The following is a 27,303-nucleotide window of genomic DNA, read 5'->3' as shown; positions in this document are numbered from 1 at the left end:
GCAGAAAAACGGCTTTGAGCAGTTCTGCATCAACTTCGTCAACGAGAAGCTACAGCAGATCTTTATCGAACTCACCCTGAAGGCTGAACAGGTGGGCAAGGGCAGCCAAGTGGCCAGGAGCAGGGGACATGGTGGGTGGGGGCAGGACCATGAAGGTTGCCAAGCAACCAGGGGACACCCCAGCCCCACACTGGCACCTGTCTCTGCTGACCTGTCCAAGCTCCTTCCTTCAGGAGAGGTTTTCTGCCTCTGAAGGTTTGACAAGGGCTAGGGAATAGCCTCTTTGTTCACAGCTTCAACAGTGATTTATTGAGCACCGGCTGTGTACCAGGCACTGTCTGCAGTGCTAGGGAGACCTCCGTGAACAGGACAGACAAAAATCTCTGCTGTTTTCATTCAACCCGTCCCATAGAAGCAGAGCCTGAGACTAGGTTTCAGGGCAAATACCAGGATGTGACTGAGGAAGTGAGAAAGGGATTTTTTTTTTAAACGACCATTCTTTTCTTTTTTTTTTTTTTTTTTTTTTATTTTTTTTTTATTTTTTGCTGTACGCGGGCCTCTCACTGTTGTGGCCTCTCCCGTTGCGGAGCACAGGCTCCGGACGCACAGGCTCAGCGGCCATGGCTCACGGGCCCAGCCGCTCCGCGGCATATGGGATCCTCCCAGACCGGGGCACGAACCCGTATCCCCTGCATCGGCAGGCGGACGCTCAACCACTGCGCCACCAGGGAGGCCCTCTTTTTTTTTGTTTGTTTGCCCACTCCATGCGGGATTTTAGTCCCCCGACCAGGGATGAAACCCATGCCCCCTGAAGTGGAAGCACAGAGTCTTAACCACTGGACCGCCAAGGAAGTCCCCAGAAAGGGATTTTTTTTAAAGAGCCAAATAGGATGTATTCATGAGAAGGTCACACTTCAGGCAACTGGGGCTCAATTCTTGGACCCCTGGGGAAACTTCCGACCTGCCCCACAGGAGGGAATGGGCTTTGTTATCAGAGACAGTCCTAAGTGATGAGATGGGAAGAGGAGTTATATGGGGGGTGGGGGGGAACATCTGTCACACCTCCTTCACCCATCCTCATGAAGCTCAAATTCTAGAAACACAGGCACCTTTGCCCAGACACCTGGTCCCATCCCTGCCCCCTTTGCCGCCACCAGGAGGAGTACGTACAGGAGGGCATCCGCTGGACCCCCATCCAGTACTTCAACAACAAAATCGTCTGTGACCTCATCGAAAACAAGCTGGTGAGGGCCAGGGCAGACCTGGGGGTTCTCACTGGGCCCTGGAGCTGGGCTTGGGAAAGCTGGGAGAGCCGGGGTGGTTCCAGCCCCCGTAGGCCCTTCTCACCCATGCTCCCCCTTGGGCAGATGGAGCCCCACTGACGATAACTGTCGGCCACCTTGCCCATACACTCTGCTTACCTGCTCACCTTTCACTTATTCACTCAACAAACATCCCCCCAGGCAGGCTGCTGGGGATAGAGGGGTCAAAGCTGACAGGTCGCCCCACCATCTCAGTATGGGGAAGGGATACAGGCATGGATCCCTTATTGGGTCCCCCATCCTATCCTGCACCAGCAAGCTTCCACAGCAGCCCCCATACATCTGGGCCCCCCACCAGCACCTTTTGCTCTTGTATTTGGAAGCCTCTCCTCTCCCTCCCCAATGAGCGAGATGGGGGCAGGGCCGGGCCAGGCTGATCCCTGCCCCGCCCACCCCACCCGACGCCTGCGCCCGCAGAACCCACCAGGCATCATGAGCGTCCTGGACGACGTGTGTGCCACCATGCACGCCACGGGCGGCGGCGCCGACCAGACGCTACTGCAGAAGCTGCAGGCGGCCGTGGGCACCCACGAGCACTTCAACAGCTGGAGTGCCGGCTTCGTCATCCACCACTACGCGGGCAAGGTGCGCCCCACCCCCGCCCCCATGGACCCCAGGGGGATTCCGCCCAGACCCCCAGCCAGGGCTGAAGAGCTCCACCGACCCCCTTCTCCAGCCCTCCCCCAACTGGCCAGAAACACAGACCCCCTCCCACTGACCCCCTAGAACTGGCCTGTCACCCCAACCCATGGCCCTTCAGCTGGGGCTATGGAACCCACTGGCCCCTGATCAAGCCCACAGCTCTCGCAGCTAACAGGACAGCCCCCCGCTACAGGACACAAACTCCCCCCCATCAACCCCAAATTAAGCAGCAGACCCCCAAGCCCCAATCTGAGCTGTAAGCCCTACTATCCCCCTGACCCAGGACACAGCCCCCCTCCTTTTGATCTCAACTTGGAGTCCCCAGGGCCATGTTGCCAGCCGCCACCTGCATGATAGGCTGGAGCCCCCTACACACAGACCCCTAGCCAAGGCTTTAGAAATCCACTGGCGTCCGACCCTGGCCATGGTCCCCCTCCCCAGTTTACAAGACTGAAGACTCTCCCATTGACCTTAACATGGGCAGCGAAGAACCTCAGGGGTCCCCTGGCCATACTGCAGCCCACCAATCCCTAAAATGGGCTGGAGCTCCCATTTTCCCTCATCAGGAAGTAGCCCAGACAGGAACTATGCAGGGCACCCCCCGCTTGGGGATGGCAGACCCAGCCCAGAAGCCTGGCCAAAGCCTCCCCCCACCAACCCCCAGCCAGTGCTGTAACCCTCCTGACACAGTCCCCCAGCCCCCAGCCCCGCAACCAACCCCAATACAGATGCTCAATCTGACCTTTTGACACCAAATTCAGTCGTGGAACCCCGGGGCCCACCCCTGCCAAGATTGCAGCCCCTTACCCCCCAATCTGAGCTCTAACAGTCACCTCCCCATCCCTCGGATCCAGCCTGCAGCCCCCGCCCCCTAATCTGGACTGTAACCCCCATCTTCCCTCACCTCTGACCCAGACTGTAGCCCTAACCCTCCAACCCCACCTTGAACATCAGACCTCCAGGGCCCCCAGGCCCATGCTGCCCCCGACCCCCTATTTTGAACTGTAGACACCACCCAGTCCTCTTACCCCAGAGCAGGCCCCCACAGGACGCCCCCCCCGACCCTCTGCCTAAGTCCCTCACTCCCACCATGTCGCCTTCCTCCAGGTATCCTATGACGTCAGCGGCTTCTGCGAAAGGAACCGTGATGTCCTCTTCTCCGACCTCATAGAGCTGATGCAGACCAGTGAGCAGTGAGTGGTCCCAGGCGGGAGCCTCTGGGCAACTCCTTGTGGGGATGGGGGAGGCCCAGAGACCACCCCATCTTCCCCAGAGCTCCCATCACACCATAAACTTTGGGGGGCTGGCTGTGTTTCTAATGACTGGTTCTGATTAAACAGTAGCCCGAGGTCCACGGGGGAAGTGAGGAAAGCCCTAGCAGCAGTTCCTTATGGCCCTTCCAACGCTGCCCTCTGCAAACCCAAGCATCTGTGCTGGTGTGGACAGCTTCCCTTTTTATGCAGTGAAAACACATCTCGCTATGCATTTTTCTGTATTAATATGTATGGATCCATCTCCCTGATCACAGCAGCATACCGGGTTCCATCTTTTTATACCTCAAGATTTTATTCAAGCGCTGCTGTGTACCAGGCATCACTTGAACTTTTGGGGGTAGAGGACTGAACAGGTCAGAGAACACCGCTGCTCTCATCAAGCTGACGGCCAAGTGGTGAGACAGACATTGAACTAGAGGGAAAAAAAGGCAAATAGAGGGCTTCCCTGGTGGCGCAGTGGTTGAGAGTCCGCCTGCCAATGCCGGGGACATGGGTTCGTGCCCCGGTCCGGGAAGATCCCACATGCTGCAAAGCGGCTGGGCCTGTGAGCCATGGCCGCTGAGACTGCACATCCGGAGCCTGTGCTCCACAACAGTGAGAGGCCCGCATACCACCAAAAAAAAAAAAAAAAAAAAGGCAAATAGAATATAGCATGAGTGAAAGTTCTAAGACAGTGGTTCGTATAGTGCTGAAAGTGTGGTTACTAGACCAGTAATGTCAGCATCCTCTGAGCTGATTACAAACATAGAGTCTCAGGCTCCACCTCAGATGGATTGAATCAGAATCTGCATTTTAGCAAGACCCCAGGAGTCATGTGTACATTAGAGTTTGGGAACCATTGATTTAGAGCAATGCTGTCCAATATTGTTCCACATCCAATAGAACTGAAGCCACACACATAGTTATTTTTAAATGGCCTGATTCAGGTATAAGTTACATACCATTAAATGCATCCATTTTAAGAAATGGTTTTTAGTAAATGTTCAGAGTTGTACAACCATCACCACAATCCAGTTTGGAACACGTGCATCACCCCAAAAGATCCTTCATGCCAAATTGCAGTCAATCCCCATTCCTGCCACCCGTGTAGTTTTAAACTTTCTGGTAAGCACACTTAAAAAGTAAAAAGGTGTTGCACAACAATGTAAATGTACCTAATACCAGTGAATAGTACATTTTTAAATGATTTAAATGGTAAACTGTATGTTGTTTTGTGTATTTTACCACACATACACACACACAAAAAGAAAGCTATGTGTACATAACAAAACACATCTGCTGGTCAGATTTCGTCTAGGGTTTGTTCTTTTTAAAAAACAGAATTGTAGTAAAAGATTTACCATAGAACTAATTGTCTGTGGAATATTAAATGGTGAAAGAATTTTTTTAAGAAAGTAAAAAGGTGAACAAGTAAAACAGGTGAATTTTTTTAATGTTTTCTTTAGCTACCCAAAGTAGCATTTTATTTTATTTTATTTTATTTTATTTTATTTTTTTTTCCTTTTTGCGGTATGCGGGCCTCTCACTGTTGTGGCCTCTCCCGTTGCGGAGCACAGGCTCCGGATGCGCAGGCCCAGCGGCCATGGCTCACGGGCCCAGCCGCTCCGCGGCATATGGGATCCTCCCAGACCGGGGCACGAACCCGTGTCCCCTGCATCGGCAGGCGGACTCTCAACCACTGCGCCACCAGGGAGGCCCCAAAGTAGCATTTTAATATGTAATCAGTACTAAAAAATTATCGATGAAATACTTACATTCTCTTTTTCCATACTGCATACTCTTTGAAATCCATTGTGTGTTTTAACACTCACAGCATATCTCAATTTGGACAGGCCCCGTTATAAGGGCTTCAGGAACCACGTGTGACCCATGGCTGCCATATTGTAAAACACAGAGTTAGAGCTGTGGTTCACAAAGTGGGGTCCCTGGACCAGCACCCTCAGCACCACCAGAAATTATTGTTAGAAATTATTGGCCCCCAGTCCAGACCTGTGAATGAGAACCTCCAGGGGCGAGGCCCAGCTATCTGTGTTTCAACAAGCTTTCCTGGTGATTCTGGTGCCCACTGAGGTGTGAGAACCACTGGGACAAGTGTGAAGAAAAACTAAGTTGGTAAGGGGTAGACAGTGAGGAGGGCATCATTCATTTTTTTTCTTTCTTTTAATTGTGATAAAATACACAAAATATAAAATTTACCTTTCTACCCATTTTAAAGTATACAGCTCAGTGGCATTAAGTATTAAGTACATTCACAATGTTGTATAACAATCACCACTATTAGGTTCAGAAACATTTCATCACCCTAAACACATACTCTGCATCTATTAAGCAGTCCACTTCTTCTGGGTTATGGTGGTTAGGGAAGATCTCACTGAGAAGGGGGAAGAAGCTGTGAATGTAACAATGTTACCAAACCAAACTCGGGCCCCTCGCTCAATGCGCAGCAAAGCCAACCCCCTGACACTGCGTGGTGGTGAAGGAAAGTACAGCGTTTATTGCAGGGCCAAGCAAGGAGAATAGGCAGCTCATACTCAAAAGACCCAAACTCCCTGATAGCTTTCAGGGAAGGGCCTTTAAAGACAGCATGAGGGAGAGGGTCACAGGGTGTGTGATCAGTTCATGCACAATTTTCTGATTGGCTGATGGTGAGGTAACAGAGTGATGTTTCTGGAATCTCCATCATCAACCTTCTGGTTCCAGCTAATCTGGGGTCTATGCACTGGTGGTCAACATATAGTTAGCTTCTTCTACCTGATGGGGGTTTTAATATCTGCAAAACAACTCAAGGATATGGCTCAGGATATTATCTATGGCCCTTGAGGAGGAACTAAAAGTCCTTAACTTTGTTTTATGGCTGAACTATTATTATTTTGTCTTGCTTGGCTGCTTTCCTTTGTTTCTACATTTTTTCACTTTCCTGATTAAATTTGCTCTTTGGAACTCAGAGAAGGCCTGGGAGGCTAAAACTTTTCTACAAACAAGAGGCAGGGGACATGGCAGGGGATTCTGTCTCTGGGAAGGCCCCACAGGGTCCTGCTCGGTTTCACCAGAGTGAATTTAACTGATCCCCCATTGATGGACACTTAGGTTGTGCCCATCTATGGCTATCACAAACAGAGCTACAGCAACAAGATCCTTGTCCATATTTCTTTGCACACACATGCAAGCCTGTGCCTGTAAGAGGTTCCTCCCAGGGGACCTGCCCCCGTTGCCCGAGATGCTGCATCACTTAGCTTAACTTTGTTCTATTTTACTTGCTACCCAAGTCATACATGGTCACGGAGGAAAAAGTAACAGTACAAATAAATCAAGGAACCAAAAAGACAAAACAAGCTTTCTGATTCTCACCATCATACCCCCTAGCATTAAGGAAGAACCATACTGTACAGCATGTCCTCTGGGTCCCAGGCACCTAGTCAGCCCACCTCTGGGAGGGCACCCAAGTTCCAGCTGCACCTCCGACCTCCCCTCTATCCCTACCCAGGGCCTTCCTCCGGATGCTGTTTCCCGAGAAGCTGGATGTAGAAAAGAAGGGCCGCCCCAGTACAGCCGGCTCCAAGATCAAGGTGGGCATGGGGAGGGATGGGTCCATTTCCCTCATTCCAACGTCAATCCCTCCCCCATCCCAGGGCCTCTGGCACCCTGTTCATCAGGGTCTTCTTCCAGCTCGGGGGTTAAGGAGCTTGGACCAGCTTCCTTAATGTCCTCCTAACTCCCTAAATCCAGAAGTGAACCATCATCCTAATGTTTTTTGTTTTTTGTTTTTTTTGGTCTTTTGGTCATGTCACTTTTTTCTTCATTGTGGTAAAATATACATAAAATTTAACATTTTAACCATTTTTAAGTATACGTCTCAGCAGCATTAAGTACATTTGCATTCGTGCCACCATCCTCACCATCCATCTCCAGAACTTTCTCATCTTCCCAAACTGAAACTCCGTCCCCATGAAACACTCACTCCCCATCCTCTCCCCCAGCCCCTGGCCCCCACCATCTAGTTCCTGTCTCTATGGATCTGACCCTTCTAGGGACCTCCTATAAATGGAATCAGACAGCATTTATCCTTTTGTAACTGGTTTATTTCACTGAGCGTATCTTCAAGGTTCAAGCATGTGTCAGAATTTCCTTCCTTTTTAAGGCTGAATAATACTCCATTTACGGATATACCGTTTTTTCTTATCCATTCCTCCATTGATGGACACTTGGGTTGTTTTCATCTTTTGGCTATTGTGAATAGTGCTGCTATGAACATGGGTGTCCCATCCTAATAATATTTCAATAACCATATATGGGGCACTTATCAGTGCTGGCAGCAAACACAAGACACTTTACAGACGTGGGACTAGTCCCATCTGGCAGATGGCAGGCCAAGGCTCAGAGAGGTGCAGTCAGACCCAGATCACACAGCAGAGCTGTGATCCACACCGGGGTCTCTCCTGCCGCTCCCCCGATCCTCCCACCTGGAATGATTTCCTTTCTAGTCTCCCCTGAGAGACTAAAATGCACAACCCTAGCCTCTCAGACACACACACGTGATTCTCTGCTTCCAAAGTACTGTGCCCCAAACGACAAGCAGAAATTTCTGGGCAACATGCTCCCGCATGCTCAGTTACTCCATCAACAAACATTCAACAAGAGAAGCCACCACAAGGAGGAGCCCACGCACCGCAACGAAGAGTAGCCCCCGCTCACCAAAACTAGAGCAAGCCCGCATGCAGCAACGAAGACCCAACGCAGCCAAAAATAAATAAATTAATTTTAAAAAAAAGTTCACTGAGCACTTATTATGTGCCAGGCTAAGTGGTGAATATGGCAGACATGTGAGCTCCTGGTTTGCGGTTTGAGGGTCAGGTAGACGCACCATATTAACCCCATGTGATATGTGCTGACAGAGTCACATATGGAATGGAGCAGGGACACCTGAGCCCGTGGTCCGTCAGGTGCCACACACCCAGCCAGTGTGTCCTGTCCCTTGTATTCAGGGTGGGAAGAGAGAGGGGCCAGAGGGTCGCATCTGTGCTCCCCACCCCCACTTTCTCCCCGCTCCCTTAGAAACAAGCCAACGACCTGGTATCCACGCTGAAGAAGTGCACCCCCCACTACCTCCGCTGCATCAAGCCCAACGAGACCAAGAGGCCCCGTGACTGGGAGGAGAACAGGTGACCCCCCCGGCCCCGTCTGGGCCAGTCCACACCAGCTGACCCTCCCTCCACAACCCCCTCAGGGTCGTGGGACCCATCAAAGGGCTCACCCAAGCCGACCCCTAGGACCAGCGCAAAACCCCTCAGGGCCCCAGGGTTATACCTACACTGATCAAGACCCCAAGGGAGGACCCCAGACTGTATGTAGGATGCCCCAGGGACTAACACAGTCCCTCTCATTCCCCAAACCCCACGTGCCACCCCCTGAAACTGAAACTGACCCCCGAACAAACACAGATCCCCCAGAACCGAGGCCCCCCCCAATGCACAAAACTAACTCTCAAGCAGGCCCCTGTGGCCAGCAGTGAACCTCCCTCCCTAGACCTCAGAACTCACCCCCTAAACTGCCTCCAGCACGAAACCAGACACCCCCCCAACTCCCAGGACCACCAGGGGACTCAGGCTGCCCTCCCTCCAGGGTCAAGCACCAGGTGGAATATCTGGGCCTAAAGGAGAACATCAGGGTGCGCCGGGCAGGTTTCGCCTACCGCCGCCAGTTTGCCAAGTTCCTGCAGAGGTGAGGCGCCCTCCACCACACACAGCCTGGCCCCAACACCCAGCCGCCCTGCTAGCTGCTCAAACCCTCCCCTGCCCTCCCCCTCCAGGTATGCTATTCTGACCCCTGAGACGTGGCCGCACTGGCGTGGGGACGAGCGTCAGGGGGTCCAGCACTTGCTGCGGGCGGTCAACATGGAGCCAGACCAGTACCAGATGGGGAGCACCAAGGTCTTCGTCAAGAACCCTGAGTCCGTAAGTGTGTGTGAGAGACAGACAGACACCAGCACCACCTGCATGGTCCTGCTCTTGAGGCCACTGTGCAACTGTGGGCACGCTTCCTCTCCCCTCCAAGCCTCAGTTTCTCCATCTGGAAAGTGGGGAGAGTCATAGCCACACCGCAGGATCAGGGCGAGGATTAGACAAAACAGAAAGTCCGAGGCATGGTGCCTAGCATGTAGTAGGTGCTCAAAAAAAAACTAACTTAGCTGAACGGTCCATGGGGGCCAGGAAGCAGGTGAAGAAACACATGGCCACCTGTGGTGACATCCCCTTGGAGGAGATAAGAACTCACAGCTTATCCAGAATGTCTTTTTTTTTTTTTTTTTGGCCGTTCCATACAGCTTGCAGGATCTTAGTTCCCCAACTAAGGATTGAACCCGGGCCCTCAGCAGTGAAAGCCTGGAGTCCTAACCATTCACTGGGCTGCCAGGGAATTCAGAATGTCTTTTCGACCCTTCCTTTCTTCTTTCCTCCATCCCTTTTTTCTTTCTACCATCTTCATTTTTCCCTTTGCCCTCCTTCTTCCTATCTTGTTTTCTTTCTCCTCTTTTCTTCTTTCATTCCTTCATTCATGAACACATTTGAGTCCCCAGGCCTGAGATTCAGGTCAAAGTGGCAATTTTCTTATTCCAAGACCTGACCTATTCGGGCCCTGATATTTCCAAGACAAACCTCATTCCACATCCTCCAATATAGGAATAATCCCTTCAGTGCGGTGTCATCAGCTCTTAGCCCATATATATGCGTGAGATGGATATTTTATTTTAATTACTGGACCGTCAGGGAATTCCCAGCTCTTAGCCTTTTATGAAAAGGCTAGAAGCACCACTGACATTATGCCACCTCTGCTTCCAGGGGCAAAAGCAAACAAACAAAGCAGCAACGACAAAGAAGTTCTGGGGATCTAATGTACAGTGCAGTGATTATGGTTGACAGTACTGTATTATATACCTGAAATTTGCTAAGAGAGTAGATCTTCAATGTTCTCACCACAAGAAAGACATGGTAATTATGTGACAGGACAGAGGGGTTAGCTAACCTATGTGGTAATCATTTTGCAACATATATGTGCATCAAATTAATTCATGTACACTTTAAACTTACATGGTGTTATATGTCAGTTATATCTCAATAAAGCTGTGGGGGAAGTTTTTTAAAAAGCAACAATGACAAGAATAACAAAAAACCAAGGCTAGGAATCCCCTAAGGGCCCATCTGGCCCCCTGCTTCAGTGCAAGGATTGGAAAGCAGACAGGGAAATGGTCATCTCAGTGAGCTGTACTGGTTCACCAGACTCCAAAGGGAATCTTAGGTTCCCCAGCCCAGGACAAGCTGTAGCACCAGGGAAAGGTATGCTGGGGACGTGGGCCAGGCCCAGCTGGGTGCCCATCACCTGCATAATCATGGCACCTGCTCTATAGCATCTCAGGGACTTTATGAAGACAACCAGGAGATTGTCTGCATGATTCCCTTGATGTTACTGTAACTTACAAGTAACTATTCTCTCATCAAAGCAAAAACATAACACAGTGGGGTGGAGCCTCTAGAGATTTTATAGCTACAAAAATAATCTATCTTGGGAGGCCCAGATTCTTCATCCCCCAAATGTGTCTGCATCTACCTCCTAGAGCTTTTCCCTATGGAGGCAATTTGCTCCAAGAAATAAAAACAGTCTAGAATCAAAGCATACAAAGTAGATATTGTTAGCAGTAGAAACTTAGCACAAACCAAAATTGTCCAAGGCTAAAACTGCACCTGGAAGAATTTAAGTGGTAATAGATAAGAAAGAAAGGAAACAGGGAGCAGAAGGGGAAAAAAAGGAAAATGGGAGGGAAAGAGAGAGAAAGAGAATCCAGCTTGCTGTTTACTGGCACATTGCAATATCTGACTCTGAAAGGAAAAGATAAAAATTGACACTGAAAAGAAACAGACAAAATAAAGCTAGCGCTGCCTAAGACGATAGAAGGTAAAATCAAATTTTGACCAAAATTGAAGTCTGCACATTTTGAGGTGCAGAAGGTGAATCAGCTGGAAATAATGAAATTCACAAAGGTAAAAGCTTGCTGGGAAAGTTTTATAAGGAAAAAGACTGAAAATTTGCACAGGAAAAAACCTGATCCTGATGAGAATAATTTTAGTAAAACGGAAACAAGTTAACTGTGCTAGATCAAAAATTGATCAAAGAATTAAATTACTTAATGGAGTTGGAGCCTTTCTCAACTAAAAATGCACTTATGTTAGATTTGGGTTTTGTTTCTTCTAAACGTGAACTCAAAATACCTTGCATGTGTTACACACCTATCAGCCTTCATGGCCCATCATCCCAGGTGTATTAGTTTCCCAGGGCTACTATAACAAAGTACATGGATGGCTTAACACAACAGAAATTTAATTTCTCACATTTCTGGAGGCTAGAAATCCAAAATCAAGAGCAGGGCCACGCTCCCTTTGAAGTTTCCAGGAAAGGATCCTTTTTCGCCTTTCCCTAACTTCTGGCGATTGCCAGCAATCCTTGGCATTCCTTGGTGTGTAGACGTATCACCTCTACATCCTTAGTGTATAGTCTCTGCCTCTGGCATCACGTGGCCTTCTCCTCTGTGTGTCTGGGTCCAAATTTCCCTCTTCTTATAAGGACACCAGTCAGACTGGATTTAGGGCTCACCCTACTCCAGTAGAACCTCATGTTAACTTGGTTACATCTGCAAAGACCCTCTTTCCAGATGAGGTCACAATCATAAGTTCCCACCGAGTGGATAGGAGTTTTGGGAGAATGCTATTCAACCGAGTACACCAGGGCCAAGCTCAGATTTGGGGCACACCCACCCCTGCCTTTCCCAGCATAAAGGAGATGCCTTTAAAACTCTGGAGACGGGAAGATTCATTTCCCAAACTGAAAACACATCCTCTTCACTGGGCAGAAATCACAAGGTTGGAGGACACCTGGCCTGGTTGATTGGCCCACCCCCAGTTCTGCATGGTGGTTTCCCTTTACTCATAACTGTCCTTCCCTCGGCAAACCACAGAATGCATTTACGTGCCCTCCAGACACCCTATACAAGATATTACTTGAACGTGCTTTGCACACATACCCATGGACCCACAGAGTATTGGCCTGAGAATCAAAAGATGTAAATGCCAGTCAACTCCCTGCAACCTGTGAACCTGTGATGTTTTTTTTTCCTGGTGAGAACTCCCCACTTTTTATGAACAGTTGTTAAACACCCACAGCTTTAAAAGTCCTTCAAGGTATATATTTTTAAAGTGAGAATTCTTTTAGTCCTGGCAGGGAAGCCTGGGGCTTCTGGGAGACATCAGCCACCTTGGTCAGCAAAGTGGCAGCCATGCTTTCAGCAGTGATGTGATATTTGTGTATTTGAGAAACCCCTCTGGGTGAAATGTCAATTATTTTTCTAAATAAAGCCCGACTTTATTTTCAGTACTTTTCCCATTTTCACTGGTTGACAATGCTGTCCCTTCTGTCACTAAATTTCCATTTGAATTATGACATTTCCCCATCATCCATCCTGGTCCAATTGGTTGTTCTATTCTTTGACCAGCACCCCATTGTTTTTACTACTGTAGATTTGTAATATTTTCATATCCAGTAGGTTCCTTTCCCTGATATAGTCACTGGTTATTATTCCAGATGACTTGCTCTAATATAGTTTATTCTCTAAGTCCCCTGTGGGTGGAGACTCTTAAAATTCAAAAGCCTTTTCTTTGCTTTCTATGAAAGCTTCCTTTCCAGGGCTGCCACGGATGGGTGTGCAGGTTGTATACTGCACAACCATGTGGTAGCCGGTCACATCCCAGTCCTATCCATCAGATTTTCACATCTGCAGTACTTTGCTGGTTTTCCAAGATACACACTGGTTTGCATTTCTAACATCTCTGAAACTGAAGTGTACCTCACATGGATGACATGCCATAGTTTAATTAGCATGAGAAACCATGATGTTACACCATTTCCGGTAAGACCACACAGCAAGTAAGTGGCAGAGCTGGGATTTGAACCCAGCAAGACAAACCTGCAGTTATAATTTAATGCAGAAGATTGTGCCCCGTATTGGGGCCCTGGGTCCAGTCATTTGGAGAAAGACAAAATTTTTTGCCCACAGTGTAAGAGCATGTGTGCGGGTGCCTGTCAGCAAGAGCACATGGGTGGGGTGGGCTCAGGGGAAACTGGAGACTGTGTTCCCCGGGGAGATGCCAGGACCCACCGGCCCTCCTTCTTGTCCAGCTCTTCCTTCTGGAGGAGATGCGAGAGCGCAAGTTCGATGGCTTTGCCCGCACCATCCAGAAGGCCTGGCGGCGCCACGTGGCAGTCCGGAAGTACGAGGAGATGCGGGAGGAAGGTGAGAGGCTGCAGGTGGGAGGCTGAGGACAGAGGGGCCTGGAGGAGCCAGGCTGTGACCTCTGCCCCCCCACCCTGTGTCGCCACAGCTTCCAACATCCTGCTGAACAAGAAGGAGCGGAGACGGAACAGCATCAATAGGAACTTCGTTGGGGATTACCTGGGGCTGGAGGAGCGGCCGGAGCTGCGTCAGTTCCTGGGCAAGAGGGAGCGAGTGGACTTTGCTGACTCGGTCAACAAGTACGACCGCCGCTTCAAGGTGAGGCACTAGCAGGCGGCCACATCTGGGACCCTGACCCCAGCCTGGCCACCTCCCACCCGAGGTACACCCTCCCCTGGCCCTGACACACCTGCCCACAGGTATAGGCTCAACTAATGTAGGTACAGCTGTCCATCAAATACGCCCTCGTGTAGCCCAGACACACCTGTCCATCAGACACATCTTCACCTGGCCAGACACATCTGTCCATAATTACACACTCACCTTGTTCAGAAGCCCTGACCACAGATTCACCTTCACTTATCCTGGACCTATCTATCCATTAGGTACATTCTCACCCAGTCTAGACAGACCTCTCAGTTAGACACACCTTCACCTGGCTCAAATACACCTGTGCACAGGTAAACTCTCATCGGTCCTGGGCACCCATGTCCAGCAGGCATACCTTCACCTACCCTGTACCTGTTCACTGCGCAGAAACCCCTTTCTAGCCAATATACCCTTACTTAACCTCCTGTTTCTTACATAAAGTAACCACTCATGTAGCTTCACATGGAGGGACCCTCACCTGACCTGCCAGCGCTACCTCTCTGCCTGGGGTTGATCCCCTGGGGCCAGGCTGCCGACACCCGGGGCTCCTGCCACCAGTCTCTCTGGTTTTGCATCCTCATAGGCCATCAAGAGGGACTTGATCCTGACGCCCAAGTGTGTGTATGTGATCGGGCGGGAGAAGGTGAAGAAGGGACCTGAGAAGGGCCAGGTGCGTGAGGTCCTGAAGAAGAAGCTGGAGATCCAGGCCTTACGGGGAGTTTCCCTCAGGTGGGGCTCCCACAGGCACCCCCGCCAGCCCCCTTCATTCTCAGCTGCCCTTTTACTTGTTACCCCATCTGTCACCCTGAACATCTTACCTGCTGCTGTACCTGCAACCTTCACTTGGTCCTACCTGTCACCTTCACCTGCCCTCGCATTCATGATCCTTATTTGCCAACAGCACCTGTCCCCTCACCTGACCGTTACCACCTTTTCCAGCTCCTTGCCACCTCTCCCGTTTCCCCCCACCTGTGTAACCCCTCACTTGCCCCTTACCTGACCCCTGACCCTCCCCTGTCGCATCTCAAATGTCAGTCCTTCTGCCAGCCTCACCTGTCACTCTCACCTGCCTTTCCTCCCGCCCCTCCCCCAGCACGAGGCAGGACGACTTCTTCATCCTCCAAGAAGACGCGGCCGACAGCTTCCTGGAGAGCGTCTTCAAGACCGAGTTCGTCAGCCTCCTGTGCAAGCGCTTCGAGGAGGCGGTGCGGAGGCCCCTGCCCCTCACCTTCAGCGACACGTACGACCCTCACCTCCTGCACCATCCTCGGGCTGGGCACAGTGCTTCCTCCTCCGCCTTACGGACCGGCCGAAATAAGCCCGTGCTTCGCCCCCTCCCACCCCAGCCCGGGTCCGGCAAGGATGGGATGGGGAGGTGACCCCCTCTTGGGGGGAGGTGGGGACCACCACAGCTTCCTCCTCTCCTCACAGACTACAGTTCCGGGTGAAGAAGGAGGGCTGGGGCGGAGGTGGCACCCGCAGCGTCACTTTCTCCCGTGGCTCCGGCGACGTGGCGATGCTCAAGGCTAGCGGCCGGACCCTCTCGGTCGGCGTGGGTGACGGACTGCCCAAAAGCTCCAGTGAGTCTACGCCCCTAGGGGCGGGACCAGCCATAGGGACCAATCAAGGCTGTGGGGGCGGAGCCAGTGGCGCGGGCCAAGGGTGGGTGAGGGCCATGGAGGGGCGGGACTTGAGAGACCTAAAGAGAGAACGCGGCCGTGAAGAGGGCAGGGCTCGCGAGGTGACCAATGAGTGGGCGAGAAACATGGAAGGGGCGAGGCCAGGGAGTCCACCCTTGAGCCGGCTATGAATGGGGAGAGCCTTGGAGTGGGCGGGCCCAGGAGCCAATAAGAGATAGGTTCCCGGAGGGGCGGAGCCAATTATTGGGCGGAACCAGTGTTCCAGTAACTAAGGGGCTCCCACCTGATGGGAGAGCCAGTGAGCCGGGGGGGCGGGGACCGGGGCGGAGCCACAGAGTGGATTGGACTTGTGGGCGGGGCCAAGAACCTTGTCTAGTCACCACTCAAATCCCTACATCTTTTCCCCTTTCCCTTTCAGAGCCTACACGGAAAGGAATGGCCCAGGGGAAACCCAGAAGGTCGGCCCAGGCCCCTACCCGGGCAGCTCCCGGGCCCCCTAGAGGTGAAGAAACACCCCCCACTAAGTGTCTTCCTTGCCTCTTGTGGGCTCCAAGGCCTAAGCCAGACCTCTTGTCGACAGGATCTAACAAGCAGAGTTGACCATGCTCTTCTTTTCTGTCCAGAACTCTCCATAGCTCCCCATCTCCCAAAGAATAAAGCCAAAGCTTAGTTTGGTATTCAAAGCCCTTCAGAATCCGAACCCAGGGCCTCCCTGGTGGCGCAGTGGTTGAGAGTCCGCCTGCCGATGCAGGGGATACGGGTTCATGCCCCGGTCTCGGAGGATCCCATATGCCGCGGAGCGGCTGGGCCCGTGAGCCATGGCCGCTGAGCCTGTGCGTCCGGAGCCTGTGCTCCGCAACGGGAGAGGCCACAACAGTGAGAGGCCCGCGTACAGCAAAAAAAAAAAAAAAAAAAAAAAAAAAAGAATCCGAACCCAGCTAACCACTGACCTCTTCTCTCCTCCCACCTTACACTCCTGTCATGCAAGCTACATCTTATTTTGCCAACTTACCAAATTTGTTCTTACCTCCAGGCCTTTGCTTGGGCTGTTTGCTCTGCCTGTCTCCCAAATTCCTACTCCACTTGAGCTCTTATTCATCCTCCAAGACCCACCCACAAAAACCCTCCTACAGAAGAGGGTAGGGGAAAATCTTACCCCTTCAGAGTCTCCCTCTAGGGCCTCCTAGCCCCAGGGTCTCTCCCTCCAGGTCATCCTTACCATACTTGGTTAAGAGTAGCTGCCTCTTCCCTCAGGGAACTTGGAGCCAAGTCCCCCCAAATCCTCCTAGCATCACCCTGACAAATGCCCCCATCTCATTGCAGTCCTGGATCGCAATGGGGTGCCTCCCTCTGCCAGAGGGGGCCCCCTACCCCTGGAGTTCACATCCAGACGGGGCTCCCAGAAGCCGCCACAGGGCCCTCCTTCCTCAGCCTTGGGGGCCAGCAGACGCCCACGGGCACGGCCCCCCTCGGAGCACAACACAGAATTCCTCAATGTGCCTGACCAGGGCATGGCTGGGTAGGTGGTGTGGGAGGGCAGCCCCAGGAGGTGGGGGAGTGTCTGGGGCTATGACGAGTGCCTCCCTGTGCCCACAGCATGCAGAGGAAGCGCAGCATAGGGCAGAGACCTGTGCCCGGTGTGGGCCGACCTAAGCCCCAGCCACGGACACATGGCCCAAGGTGCCGGGCACTGTACCAGTACATGGGCCAAGATGTGGACGAGCTGAGCTTCAACGTGAACGAGGTCATCGAGATCCTCATGGAAGGTGTGTGTGCCAGGGCAGAAATGGGAGGAGCCAGGGTCTGGAGGTCACCTCCTAAGCCACCCTGGAAGCCTGGCCTCACTTGTATCGCACCCCGTACCCCAGCCTCATTCTTCTCACCTGTCAAGCACTAGGACTAATAGCAGAACCTACTTGTGAGTAGGAAATGGGCCATGTCTGGATGGCCCAGGCCTCCAGACCTCCTACCTTGCCCCTGGGTTGCCCCTAGAGGAGCCTGGGACTCAACAGCACCCTCTGCAGGTGGGCAGGGGAACCCTTAGGGGGTCATTCCTTGTTCCACCAAGGGGATTATGGGGAGGGACCTATAGGAGGAGATGGATGAGGGACTAGCACAAGAGAATGGTCTAGAAAATGTCAGAGTGTGAGCCAGTGGCAAGGAAAACCCACGCGTTGCTCCCTCCCTTCCTTCTGTCTTCTCTTTTTTTTTGGAAGTCCCCTAAAAGACATGTTTTTTCTTTTCTTTGCCGCACTGCTCGGCTCGTGGGACGTTAGTTCCCGGACCAGGGATCAAAACCGGGCCCTCGGCAGTGAGAGCGCAGAGTCCTAACCACTGGACCGCTGGGGAATTGCCCTTCTGTCTTCTCTTTTCAGCTTCTGCCTTATGCCAGGCCAGTGCAGACGAGTAAGACAGAAAGACAGACACAGAGCCAGCATGAAAGGCTTTCCCCGGAGTGGGCTGAGCTCAGCCTCACGCTCTCTTCTCTCCCACAGATGCCTCAGGCTGGTGGAAAGGCCGGCTGCATGGCCAGGAGGGCCTTTTCCCAGGAAACTACGTGGAGAAGATCTGAACGGGACAGGGGCCTGGGATCCTGCCATCCCACCTGCCTGCCTGGATCCTGCCAGGAGCCAGGCCCTGCAATGCGGGTCTCATTTCCCTTGGCTGCACTGGCCAGAAGGTCCAGTCCTGTGGCCTCCAGCCCAGCCTAGGCCAGGTCCTGGGTCTAGGGGTCACCACTTAAGCCACCCCCGGGCCCTGGCTTCCTCCAAGGCACACCTGTTTCCTCCTGTGTCAAACAGGGCTAACAGCAGAACCTACCTCCCAGCTGCCTTGTGAGTAGGAAATGAGTTGTGTCCTGCAGGCAAAGTGCCGGGCACAGTCGGGGGGACCTTGACAAGCTTGACTTCCCTCCTTTTCTAACCACTGGGGCAATAAATGTTTGCCGAGTGAAAACATGAGTTAACTTACTGAGCCCCAACAAGGACCACCTTCTCACAACCCTGTGGGGTGGTAGCAGTGAATATCCCACTTTACAGATGGAAAAATGGAGGCTCAGAGAGGTTTAGTCACTCACCCAAGATTGCACAGAGCCAAGTCTTGAACTCAGATATGCTTCTGCCCCTCACAAAGCTTGAGTTGGTCTCACTTGCTAGCTTCCAGAAGCTGCATGCCAGCTTTCCTGCAGCAAATGTTCCAGTGGGTCCTGTCAGCTTTGACTCTGCAGCACCCCCAAACAAACTGGGACCCTACTGGACCCTGACAAAGGAGGCAGGTCCCACATGGCCCCCCATAATTCACCCTGAATCACCCCTGAACCCTGACCCCCACCCCATGTCTATGTTTTCTTAGCCCTCACTCACCTGGCGTCAGGACCAGTTCTGACATTCGAGGGCCCTGGCCTTCTGCACTTATTGTCATGGTGAAGAGGGGGTCAGCCTAGCTACCAGTCCCCTCCAGCTGTCTCTTGGTCCCCGCAGCTGTCTCCAAACCAGTGCCGGAGTCTGAGCCTTTCAGACCTCCCTGCAGGTGCAGCTGAAACCTTAGGTCTGAGCCTAAGGATACTGGCTTTCCAAATGAACAACCGCTCTGTGCTCAGCCCCACAAAGAGCAGTCAGTCTGGGAGAGATGGAGCCAGATGGGTGGGGTCAGGACTGAGCCAGAGAAGGGACAGGGGCTGGAGCAGGGGAGGGAGATGCAGAGAGAGTGTGGACGTTGCTGGAGGAGCCAAGAAGGATGAAAAGGGTCAGCAGACCTTTTTTTTTTTTTTTTTTTTACATAAATTTTTTGGCTGCGTTGGGTCTTCCCTGCTGTGCGCGGGCTTTCCCTAGTTGTGGCGAGCGGGGGCTACTCTTCCTTGCGGTACACGGGCTTCTCGTTGCGGTGGCTTCTCTTGTTGTGGAGCACGGGTTCTAGGCGTGCGGGCTGCAGTACTTGTGGTGCGGGCTTAGTTGTTCCGCGGCATGTGGGACCTTCCCCGACCAGGGCTGGGAACCCATGTCCCCTGCATTGGCAGGCGGATTCTTAACCACTGCGCCACCAGGGAAGCCCTGGGTCAGCAGATCTTGATGGCAAATACCACACAGAGTGATCTATGCTGTGATGGGAGGACTCCAGGCAGAGGACACCTACCCACCTGGGGGATGGGAGATGAGGTATCAAAGAAAGACTGGTCAGCAGAGCCTTCTGTAGAATCTACACCTACCTGGGAAGCTGAGCATGGCTGGGAAAAAAAAAAAATCCCAATTTTGCAACTGGGTCTCAACAGCCTTTTTTTTTTTTTTTGAAGATGTTGGGGGTAGGAGTTTATTAATTTAATTTATTTATTTTTGCTGTGTTGCATCTTCGTTTCTGTGCGAGGGCTTTCTCTAGTTGTGGCAAGCGGGGGCCACTCTTCATCGCGGTGCGCAGGCCTCTCACTATGGCGGCCTCTTGTTGCAGAGCACAGGCTCCAGACGCGCAGGCTCAGTAGTTGTGGCTCACGGGCCCAGCTGCTCCGTGGCATGTGGGATCTTCCCAGACCAAGGCTCGAACCCGTGTCCCCTGCATTAGCAGGCAGATTCTCAACCACTGCGCCACCAGGGAAGCCCTCAACAGCCTTTTATTAGCCAATCACTATACAAAAGCATTTAACCCGTCCCTTGAATGTCCCTGGTTCTCTGCATCTCTGATTTTTGCCCCTCCACTGCCCAGTCACCACTGTGTCTCTCTGCAAGACTTAGATTGGGGGACAGAGTGGGGAGGACTGTGTGAGCCACAGCCTCATCAGCTGGGCATTTCCTGGTGCTGAAGGGGAATGAGGGCCTCTGTCTCCCTTCTCTGCCCTAGAATTCATCATGCAGGCTGCCCCCCCTCCTGGCACTTTGGGGTACAGCCCTGTGGCCCCACTGCCACAGCAGGCACCCTGTTTGCAGGAAGTGGGGCCTTCCGGGCAGGACTGATGGGTGAGGTTTGGGCGAGGCACTAGGGATGAAGAAGGGAGTGGGTTTGACATCTTCTAACAGACAGCATCTCACATCTAGGTTATAGCATCTTCAGACTGCAAACCTCAGAGTCAGCTTGGTCCCCCCCACTCAGCAACATCCTGTTGACTCTTTTACAAAATTTCTTAAGTTGGGCCCCTCCTCTCCCTTTCTTGGTTCCTTGTCCTTTCTGGGACCTCATCCCACCCTTCCCCAGATTGCACCAACCTCCCCTGCACGCACACGCGCACACACACACACACCCCTCCACCCTGCATCAAAATGATGTTTTTTTAATTAAGGAGTTTTTAATACAGTTAATGAGTTTTAACTGTATTAACGATAATCAAAAGAAAACAGTTTTTAAAAATTCAAACAGCCCATGGGACTTCCCTGGCCATCCAGTGGTTGGGACTCTGTGCTTTCACTGTGGTGGGCCTGGGCTCGATCCCTGGTCGGGGAACTAAGACACAGGGGATTTTTTTGGCCGCAACGCACAAGCAGCATGGTGCGGCCAAAAAAAAAAAAAAAAAAAAAAATTCCAACAGCCCAAGAGTGTGAAAAATCTGTCTTCCCCTCACTCGAAAATTCCTGTCCCCCCACCAACTTGTTAACGTCTCGTCTCCTTCCAGTGGTATTCTTAGCGTATAAAAGCAGATAGGGGGCCTCCCTGGTGGCGCAGTGGTTGAGAGTCCGCCTGCCGATGCAGGGGATACGGGTTCGTGCCCCGGTCTGGGAGGATCCCATATGCCGCGGAGCGGCTGGGCCCGTGAGCCATGGCCGCTGGGCCTGCGCGTCCGGAGCCTGTGCTCCGCAACGGGAGAGGCCACAACAGTGAGAGGCCCGCGTACCGCAAAAAGAAAAAAAAAAAAAAAAAAAAAAGGCAGATAGGTACATCTTATGTATATATAGATGGAAATACACCGTACATAAAGCCTACACTTGCCTAGGACTCAAGAAATACTTCCTGAACGGTTAAATAATGTATTATAGAGATCTGAGATCAAAGATCCACTTTACCGTCCCCACAATGACCCATCCTCCAAACGACAACCGGCGATCAGATGGTGTACCTCCCCTTGCTAAAGATTCAAGGTTAGGGTTTCCCTGGTGGCGCAGTGGTTGAGAGTCCGCCTGCCGATGCAGGGGACACGGGTTCGTGCCCCGGTCCGGGAAGATTCCACATGCCGCGGAGCGGCTAGGCCCGTGAGCCATGGCCGCTGAGCCTGCGCGTCCGGAGCCTGTGCTCCGCGGCGGGTGAGGCCGCAGCAGTGAGAGGCCCGCGTACAAAAAAAAAAAGAAAAAGATTCAAGGTTAGAATAGAGATCACATGCCTCTCTTTCCATGGTTCACAAGGTCCCTGCATGACCTTTCTTGCACCATGTCCACTTTCTGACCTCCACTCCCTGCCTCCACTCTGCTCCAGCAGTGAGCTGATCACCTCATTGTTTCTTGAAAAAGACGAGCTTGTCCCTCCCCATCTCAGGCCACTTGCACCAGCTGTCCATTCTTCCCAGAGTGCTGTGGCCTCCTGACCTTCCATTGGCTCACTCCTTCCTGACCATCAGGTGACAGCTCAGAAGTCACCTCACAGAGAAACTTTCCTGACCCATCACCATCACATCCTTCTGGGGTTTTGTTTTGTTTTGTTTTTCCTTTGTAGCACTTAATATAACGTAAGATCATTTGCTGCATGTGTTGATTCATTGTCTGTTTCCCCATTTTAAACCTTGAGCGGACTCTGGGAGTGGGGATGTTGGTCTGTCCTGTTCATCTCTGGGTCTCCAGCGCCTAGCAGAGAGTAGGCACTCAAGAAACGTAGGTTGACGCGCAGCAACGAAGACCCAACACAGCCAAAAATAAATAAATAAAAACAAAAACAAAAAAACAGTAGTGTTAAATTCTAGAGTGACTTTCTGAGATGTAGTGAGACTTAGTGAGACTGTATTAAAAAAAAGAAAGAAAAAGAAACGTAGGTTGGATAGGTGACTCATTCTACGCCGGTATACCCAAGGCTCTCCATCCATCCTCCTGAAAACACGCACCTCTCCATCCTTAGGCTACACCTGTTCCGGGTGTCCCGAGGACGGACAGTTGGCTTGCTTCCCGCCCTTGGCTATCTCAGTAGACCCGTTCCAACGTCAGAACTAAGTGCATTGAAAATTTTGACGGCCACTGCCAATTTCCCTCCAAAGAGGAGGCCCTCTAAACACGAACTCTTCAAAAAAGAGAACCGCTGTTTATCCCCTTTCGAGGTACGGTGACGGAACTGGAGAGGATGAAGATGCTCATTTTGCAGAGAAGAACACAGAGGCCCCGGAAGATTTTAATCCTAGATCTCTGCCTGCAGATTCTTTGCACCCTATGACTGCCCTCCGCTTGCAAATCCGCCACGGCGCATGCTCCGCTGTCCAGGACAGTCCCGGATCTCAGGCCCCGCCTCTTCGCGGAGCACTGTGCACAGGCCCCCGCCTCCGTTCTCGCGAGAGCTGGGAGGCGAAAAATGGCGCCGACGTGAGCGCGAGCCTGCGGCCACCGAAGGAGTCACCGCAGCCTTAGCTGGAGCCGCCGGAGCCGCGGGAACAAGAGGCAGAACCAGGCCGAGGATGGTGAGCGCGGCGCCGGGGACGCGGACGCGGCGAACCAGCGGGGACTAGCGGGGAGCGGCCCTGTAGCGCACGTAGCCTCCGGCCGACCCCGCCCCCACATCCGGGCACTCGCCCGCCGCTGGCTGTCACTCGGGGAGCACCCTACCCCCTACTTCCGGGCCTGGTTTCGACTGGGCCACGCCCACAGGGCTCGGGCTCCGCCCCAGATCTTCATACGGCCGGGGCCCCAGCACTTCCAGTTCGCCTGCACAGGTCGAGCCCGGCTGGTAGATATATCTCCGTCCTCCAACAACCCACTCGGCCACTTCTGGCCCCTCCAGCATGTTCCTATCCGCGCCCGGTTCAGAGCCCCGCCTTTACCCCGCCCACTCCCTATGGGCCACGCCCCTGCCTTGTAGGGCGCCTCCCACCTTTCCAAGTTAGGGTCAAAGGCATGCTTCTTTCATATAGGTGATTCTTAGAAAGGTACCCCTTTCTACATTTGGAACACCTCCAAGCTCCCTCCCAGAGGATGGGGACACAGGAGGCAGGAGCTCAATCCACCCTCACCCCCTGCCACTCCTTAGGATGGGGGCTGACTGGGTGACGTCTCCGGGGCATCTGCTGCTTCAGGAATGCCCAGTGGTCTTGGCGGGGTGGAGGAGTTCCCCTGGCTGGCCCAGGCAGACCCTGGGCCCAGAGGGGTTCTCCCCACCTCTTCCTTCCACCAGGAGGAGGAAACCTCGGGTCCCAGCCCAGACATGCCTGGCACTGCACAGCCCAGCTCCAGTGAGACCGACAAGGAGGTGTCCCCAGCTGTGGCTGCTGTAGCCACCTCCTCTTCCATGGGGGAGGAGCCAGGCTCTGACCAGGCAGCCACACCCCCAGTGTGGGAACGTGGAGGGCTTGGAGGGACCCAGCAGGGTGCCTCCCCAGCCCCAGACAGTGGCCATGCTGGCCCTGGACCCGGCCTTGGCCTGACCAGCACTGTCTCCGGAACCAGTGAGGACCTGCGGCCTCCCAGACGACGCCCACCACCAGGTGACCTGTGATGGGGCCTTCTGGGGGATCACAGGCCTGGAACGATAGAAGTGAAGAATACAGAGTATCTCCAGACTTGGGGCCCATCTAGAGGGAATCACCACTTAATGAGCCCCAGGTGTATGCCAGGGTGTGAGCCAGGCCAACTCAGCCCCAACCCTCTGTTGGAGGCAGAGGGTGAAGGCCCCAGTAAGAGACCATAGGGTAATTGCAACCCCATACATGCCTCTCTGGGGTAGAACCCTAGACAGTGTGGATGGAGAAGGGACGGTGACACCCGCCTCCCCCCGCTTCTGTGCGTCCTGCAGGGAAGCAGATACCCTGCTCCAGCCCTGGCTGCTGCCTCAGTTTCCCCAGCGTTCGAGACCTGGCACAGCATCTGCGTACCCACTGCCCACCCACACAGTCCCTGGAAGGTAGGGCCAGGGTAGGTGGTGGGGAGGCAGGTTAGGGCGGGAGGCAGGCAGAGCCGACTGGCCACCCCTCTCCACTCCTCTGTCCTTCATCCCTGCCCTGCCAGGCAAGCTCTTCCGCTGTTCCGCCCTGAGCTGCACCGAGACTTTCCCCAACATGCAGGAACTGGTGGCACACGGCAGGCTGCACTACAAACCCAATCGCTACTTCAAGTGAGACCCTGTCCACCCCCACCTCTGCTGGCGCTCGGTGACCAGGCAGCTCCCCCCACCACTGATTTGACAGCCACTACCTGGGGTCCGGGCTTTTCTCCCTTCCTAGTCCAGGGGGTTGGGTCGAGGAAGTGGGCGTGAACTAGGGCAAGCCTTGCCCTTAACCTGCCCAGAAGAGACACTGTCGCTAGAGCAAGTTCTAGGGACCCTGAGGGCGAGGCTCGGAAGGGGTTTGGGCGGGGGGACATACTTGGCGCGGCTCCGCCCAGCCCTCTACCTCCCAAGAGGAAAAGCGATCACCTAAGTCACAATTGAGATTTCCTTCCTCATCTTCCCAGGGCTCCGACCTGGAGGGGTCCGGAAGGGTCGGGACCACAGTAGGGGGACGCTTAGGGCAAATTCCTCCCCCGCAGATGGGGGATCTGTTGTTTGGGCCCAGGCTCCCTTACCACCCTCGAGCGGCGGCTCCTCAGGTTATTACGGATAGGCCCCTCCCTTGTCCCCCAGGAGACTCAGCCCAGCCCTGTGCCGCCCCCAGGTGTGAGAACTGCCTCTTGCGCTTCCGCACGCACCGCTCCCTCTTCAAGCACCTGCATGTTTGCGCCGAGCATGCGCAGAGCCCAGCCCCGCCGCCACCCCCCGCCCTCGACAAGGAGCCACCAGCGCCCGAGCGCCCCCCGGAGTCCGACCCTGCGTCGGCGCCTGGGCTACAGTTCCCGCTGCTCGAGCCGTTCACGACCCCTGCCCCTGCCCCCACCGGGCCCTTCCTGCCCTACTTGAACCCCGCGCCTTTTGGCCTAAGCCCCCCACGCCCGCGCCCCTTTCTGGCCGCCGCTCCCGGGCCGCCTGCCTCCAGCGCCGCAGTCTGGAAAAAGAGCCAAGGTGAGTGTGGGGGGTAGGGCCGCCTGAAGGGTGGGCTGGGCTCCCTCTGACTTCTGACCTTGACCCGCCCATTTACCGCAGGTGCCGGCGGCAGCCCGCGAAGACCCCAGGGCGGCTCCGATACGCCCTCAGGTGCGTGCAGGTGATCACCGGGGAGGGTGGAGGGGATTTCTCTCCTGCGCCCTGAGGGGCATAGGGGATACTGGGAGGCAGCGGTGCCCAGCCCCTTCCCAGGTGGCCAGAAATGTCACCCCCGAAATACAGGATTTTGCCTTAAAAAATTACGGCCCCTGCTCTTTATCTGCGCCGGCGTTTCCGTGTAAAACTCTCACCCGGTTCCCGAGTCCTTCCCCCTACGTTGGTTCAGAGAATGGGAGAGGGGAACGCGGATAAGTCAAGTTTGCTCCCCCCAAATACATGGGGAAACGCCCGGGAGAAACGGATCAGCCGTTCCACAGCCCGGCGCCTGGGAGATGAGGGGGAGGCAGGGAGAAAGGTCCGACCCGCCCTCGCCCCGGTCCTCGCCCTCGCCCAGGGCCCGGGGCTGACGGGGTCCCGCCTGCCCGCAGGGCACGCGGCCCCGAGCCGCATCGTGTGGGAGCACACGCGCGGCCGCTACTCGTGCATGCAGTGCGCCTTCTCCACGGCCTCGCGGCCCGCCATGACCCTACACCTGGAGGACCACCGCCCCATCGCCCCCGCGGCGCCGGCGCCCGGGCAGCCGCGCCCCGACGCGCCGGCGGGTAAGGCCCGGGAGCGCGCGGGTGGGGAGGGCGGGGGACCTAAGGCGAGGGGCGGGGCTGAGGCTCAGGCGCCCCCTCCTCTGCTCCACCCAGACCCGGCCCCACTGGCACCCAAGGTGTCGCCGCTGCTGTCAGAGGGGGAGTGTCCGGTTTTCTCGCTGCTGTGAACCACGCCGCGTTGCGGGTGGGCTGTGGGTAGTTTTGTAATTTTAGGGGGGCCTGCGATGGGCGGGGTGGCGGGACAATAAAGGAGGCAGATGAGCCAGCCTGTGCTGTGTCTGGGTCCCATGCCCCTCCAGTGCAGTCCTGGGGCGCTCCCACCTCGGAAGGGGGCAGGCCTCCCCCTCACAGCCCACCTGTGTCCCACCTCCCCTGTCAATCTCAACAGTGGGACAGCTGTAGGTGGTCCTCTGTCCTGTCCCACCACTTCCAGAAACCAGATGAGACGGAAGTTTTCCAGTTTTATTTAAAAACTTACAGGAGTCAGGAGCGCCTGCCCAGCTGGAGCCCCCCAGGTCCTGAGGCCAGTACGGACTCTCAGGGAGGTGACGGTGGTGGGGCAGTCCCAGCAGTAGAAGGGAGGTGCCAGGGCCCCCAGGGCTGGGCACTCAGGCCTCATTGTCATCCTCCTCACTGTCTTCGGCTGCCCACTTCCCCTCCTCCCCCTGCTCCAGCTCTGAGGAGGAGGGTGGGTCAAGGCCAGCCCTGGAGAACCTGGGCTTCCTCCCTTCTCATCTCTACCCCATATAGGTCCTCTTCTTCCTTTCCTTCCTGGGAAGTCAGGCTGGGGCTAGAGTTCAAAATCTGGTGCCACATTGCTGTCACCAGAACCCTGAGGGTCAAGCCTCCAGGGTATGGAAGTCCCACGCATTGCTGGCAGCCATCCCTCGGGGCCGCTTTACTTCCTGCATCTTGCTCCCTTCCAGCCCAGGCTTTAATCCC

The 27,303-nt window shown here is 54.1% G+C and overlaps 2 protein-coding genes across 5 annotated transcripts in view; both read left to right on the top strand.

Moving 5' to 3' along the window:
• MYO1F (myosin IF) overlaps positions 1–18,463 on the top strand; it is a 34,090-nt gene extending 15,627 nt beyond the window's left edge. For both annotated transcript variants that reach the window (XM_082622113.1, XM_082622114.1), the window contains 17 exons: positions 5–91; positions 1,158–1,244; positions 1,740–1,907; positions 3,072–3,157; positions 6,723–6,804; positions 8,291–8,397; positions 8,858–8,956; positions 9,045–9,189; positions 13,457–13,571; positions 13,660–13,829; positions 14,464–14,609; positions 14,974–15,120; positions 15,312–15,460; positions 15,939–16,022; positions 16,844–17,039; positions 17,117–17,286; positions 18,016–18,463. In XM_082622113.1, the coding sequence (XP_082478239.1) occupies positions 5–91; positions 1,158–1,244; positions 1,740–1,907; positions 3,072–3,157; positions 6,723–6,804; positions 8,291–8,397; positions 8,858–8,956; positions 9,045–9,189; positions 13,457–13,571; positions 13,660–13,829; positions 14,464–14,609; positions 14,974–15,120; positions 15,312–15,460; positions 15,939–16,022; positions 16,844–17,039; positions 17,117–17,286; positions 18,016–18,092 (2,115 nt within the window). In that variant the 3' untranslated portion in view covers positions 18,093–18,463. The remainder of the gene's footprint in view (positions 1–4; positions 92–1,157; positions 1,245–1,739; positions 1,908–3,071; positions 3,158–6,722; positions 6,805–8,290; positions 8,398–8,857; positions 8,957–9,044; positions 9,190–13,456; positions 13,572–13,659; positions 13,830–14,463; positions 14,610–14,973; positions 15,121–15,311; positions 15,461–15,938; positions 16,023–16,843; positions 17,040–17,116; positions 17,287–18,015) is intronic.
• A 4,485-nt stretch (positions 18,464–22,948) lies between these two features.
• ZNF414 (zinc finger protein 414) lies at positions 22,949–27,294 on the top strand (the record flags this gene model as incomplete). 3 transcript variants are annotated; one of them, XM_082622489.1, is made up of 7 exons in its annotated part: positions 22,949–23,090; positions 23,801–24,110; positions 24,419–24,526; positions 24,631–24,736; positions 25,275–25,618; positions 25,700–25,750; positions 26,188–27,294. In XM_082622489.1, the coding sequence occupies exons 1-7, from the start codon at positions 23,088–23,090 to the stop codon at positions 26,526–26,528; spliced, it is 1,263 nt and encodes a 420-aa protein (XP_082478615.1). In that variant the 5' UTR covers positions 22,949–23,087. The 3 variants fall into 3 exon arrangements, with proteins under 3 accessions (XP_082478615.1, XP_082478617.1, XP_082478616.1); XM_082622490.1 differs by lacking the exon at positions 22,949–23,090 and having other exon boundaries at positions 23,364–24,110; positions 26,188–26,361; positions 26,455–27,294; XM_082622491.1 differs by lacking the exon at positions 26,188–27,294 and having other exon boundaries at positions 25,700–25,764.
• Between the last annotated feature and the right edge of the window lie 9 nt (positions 27,295–27,303).

The sequence above is a fragment of the Mesoplodon mirus genome (genome assembly GCF_964341445.2).
Source record: "Mesoplodon mirus genome assembly, chromosome: 5".
Taxonomy (NCBI): domain Eukaryota; kingdom Metazoa; phylum Chordata; class Mammalia; order Artiodactyla; family Ziphiidae; genus Mesoplodon; species Mesoplodon mirus.
The sequence above is the reverse complement of the archived record's forward strand: the minus strand, read 5'-3'. Positions and strand labels throughout refer to the sequence as shown.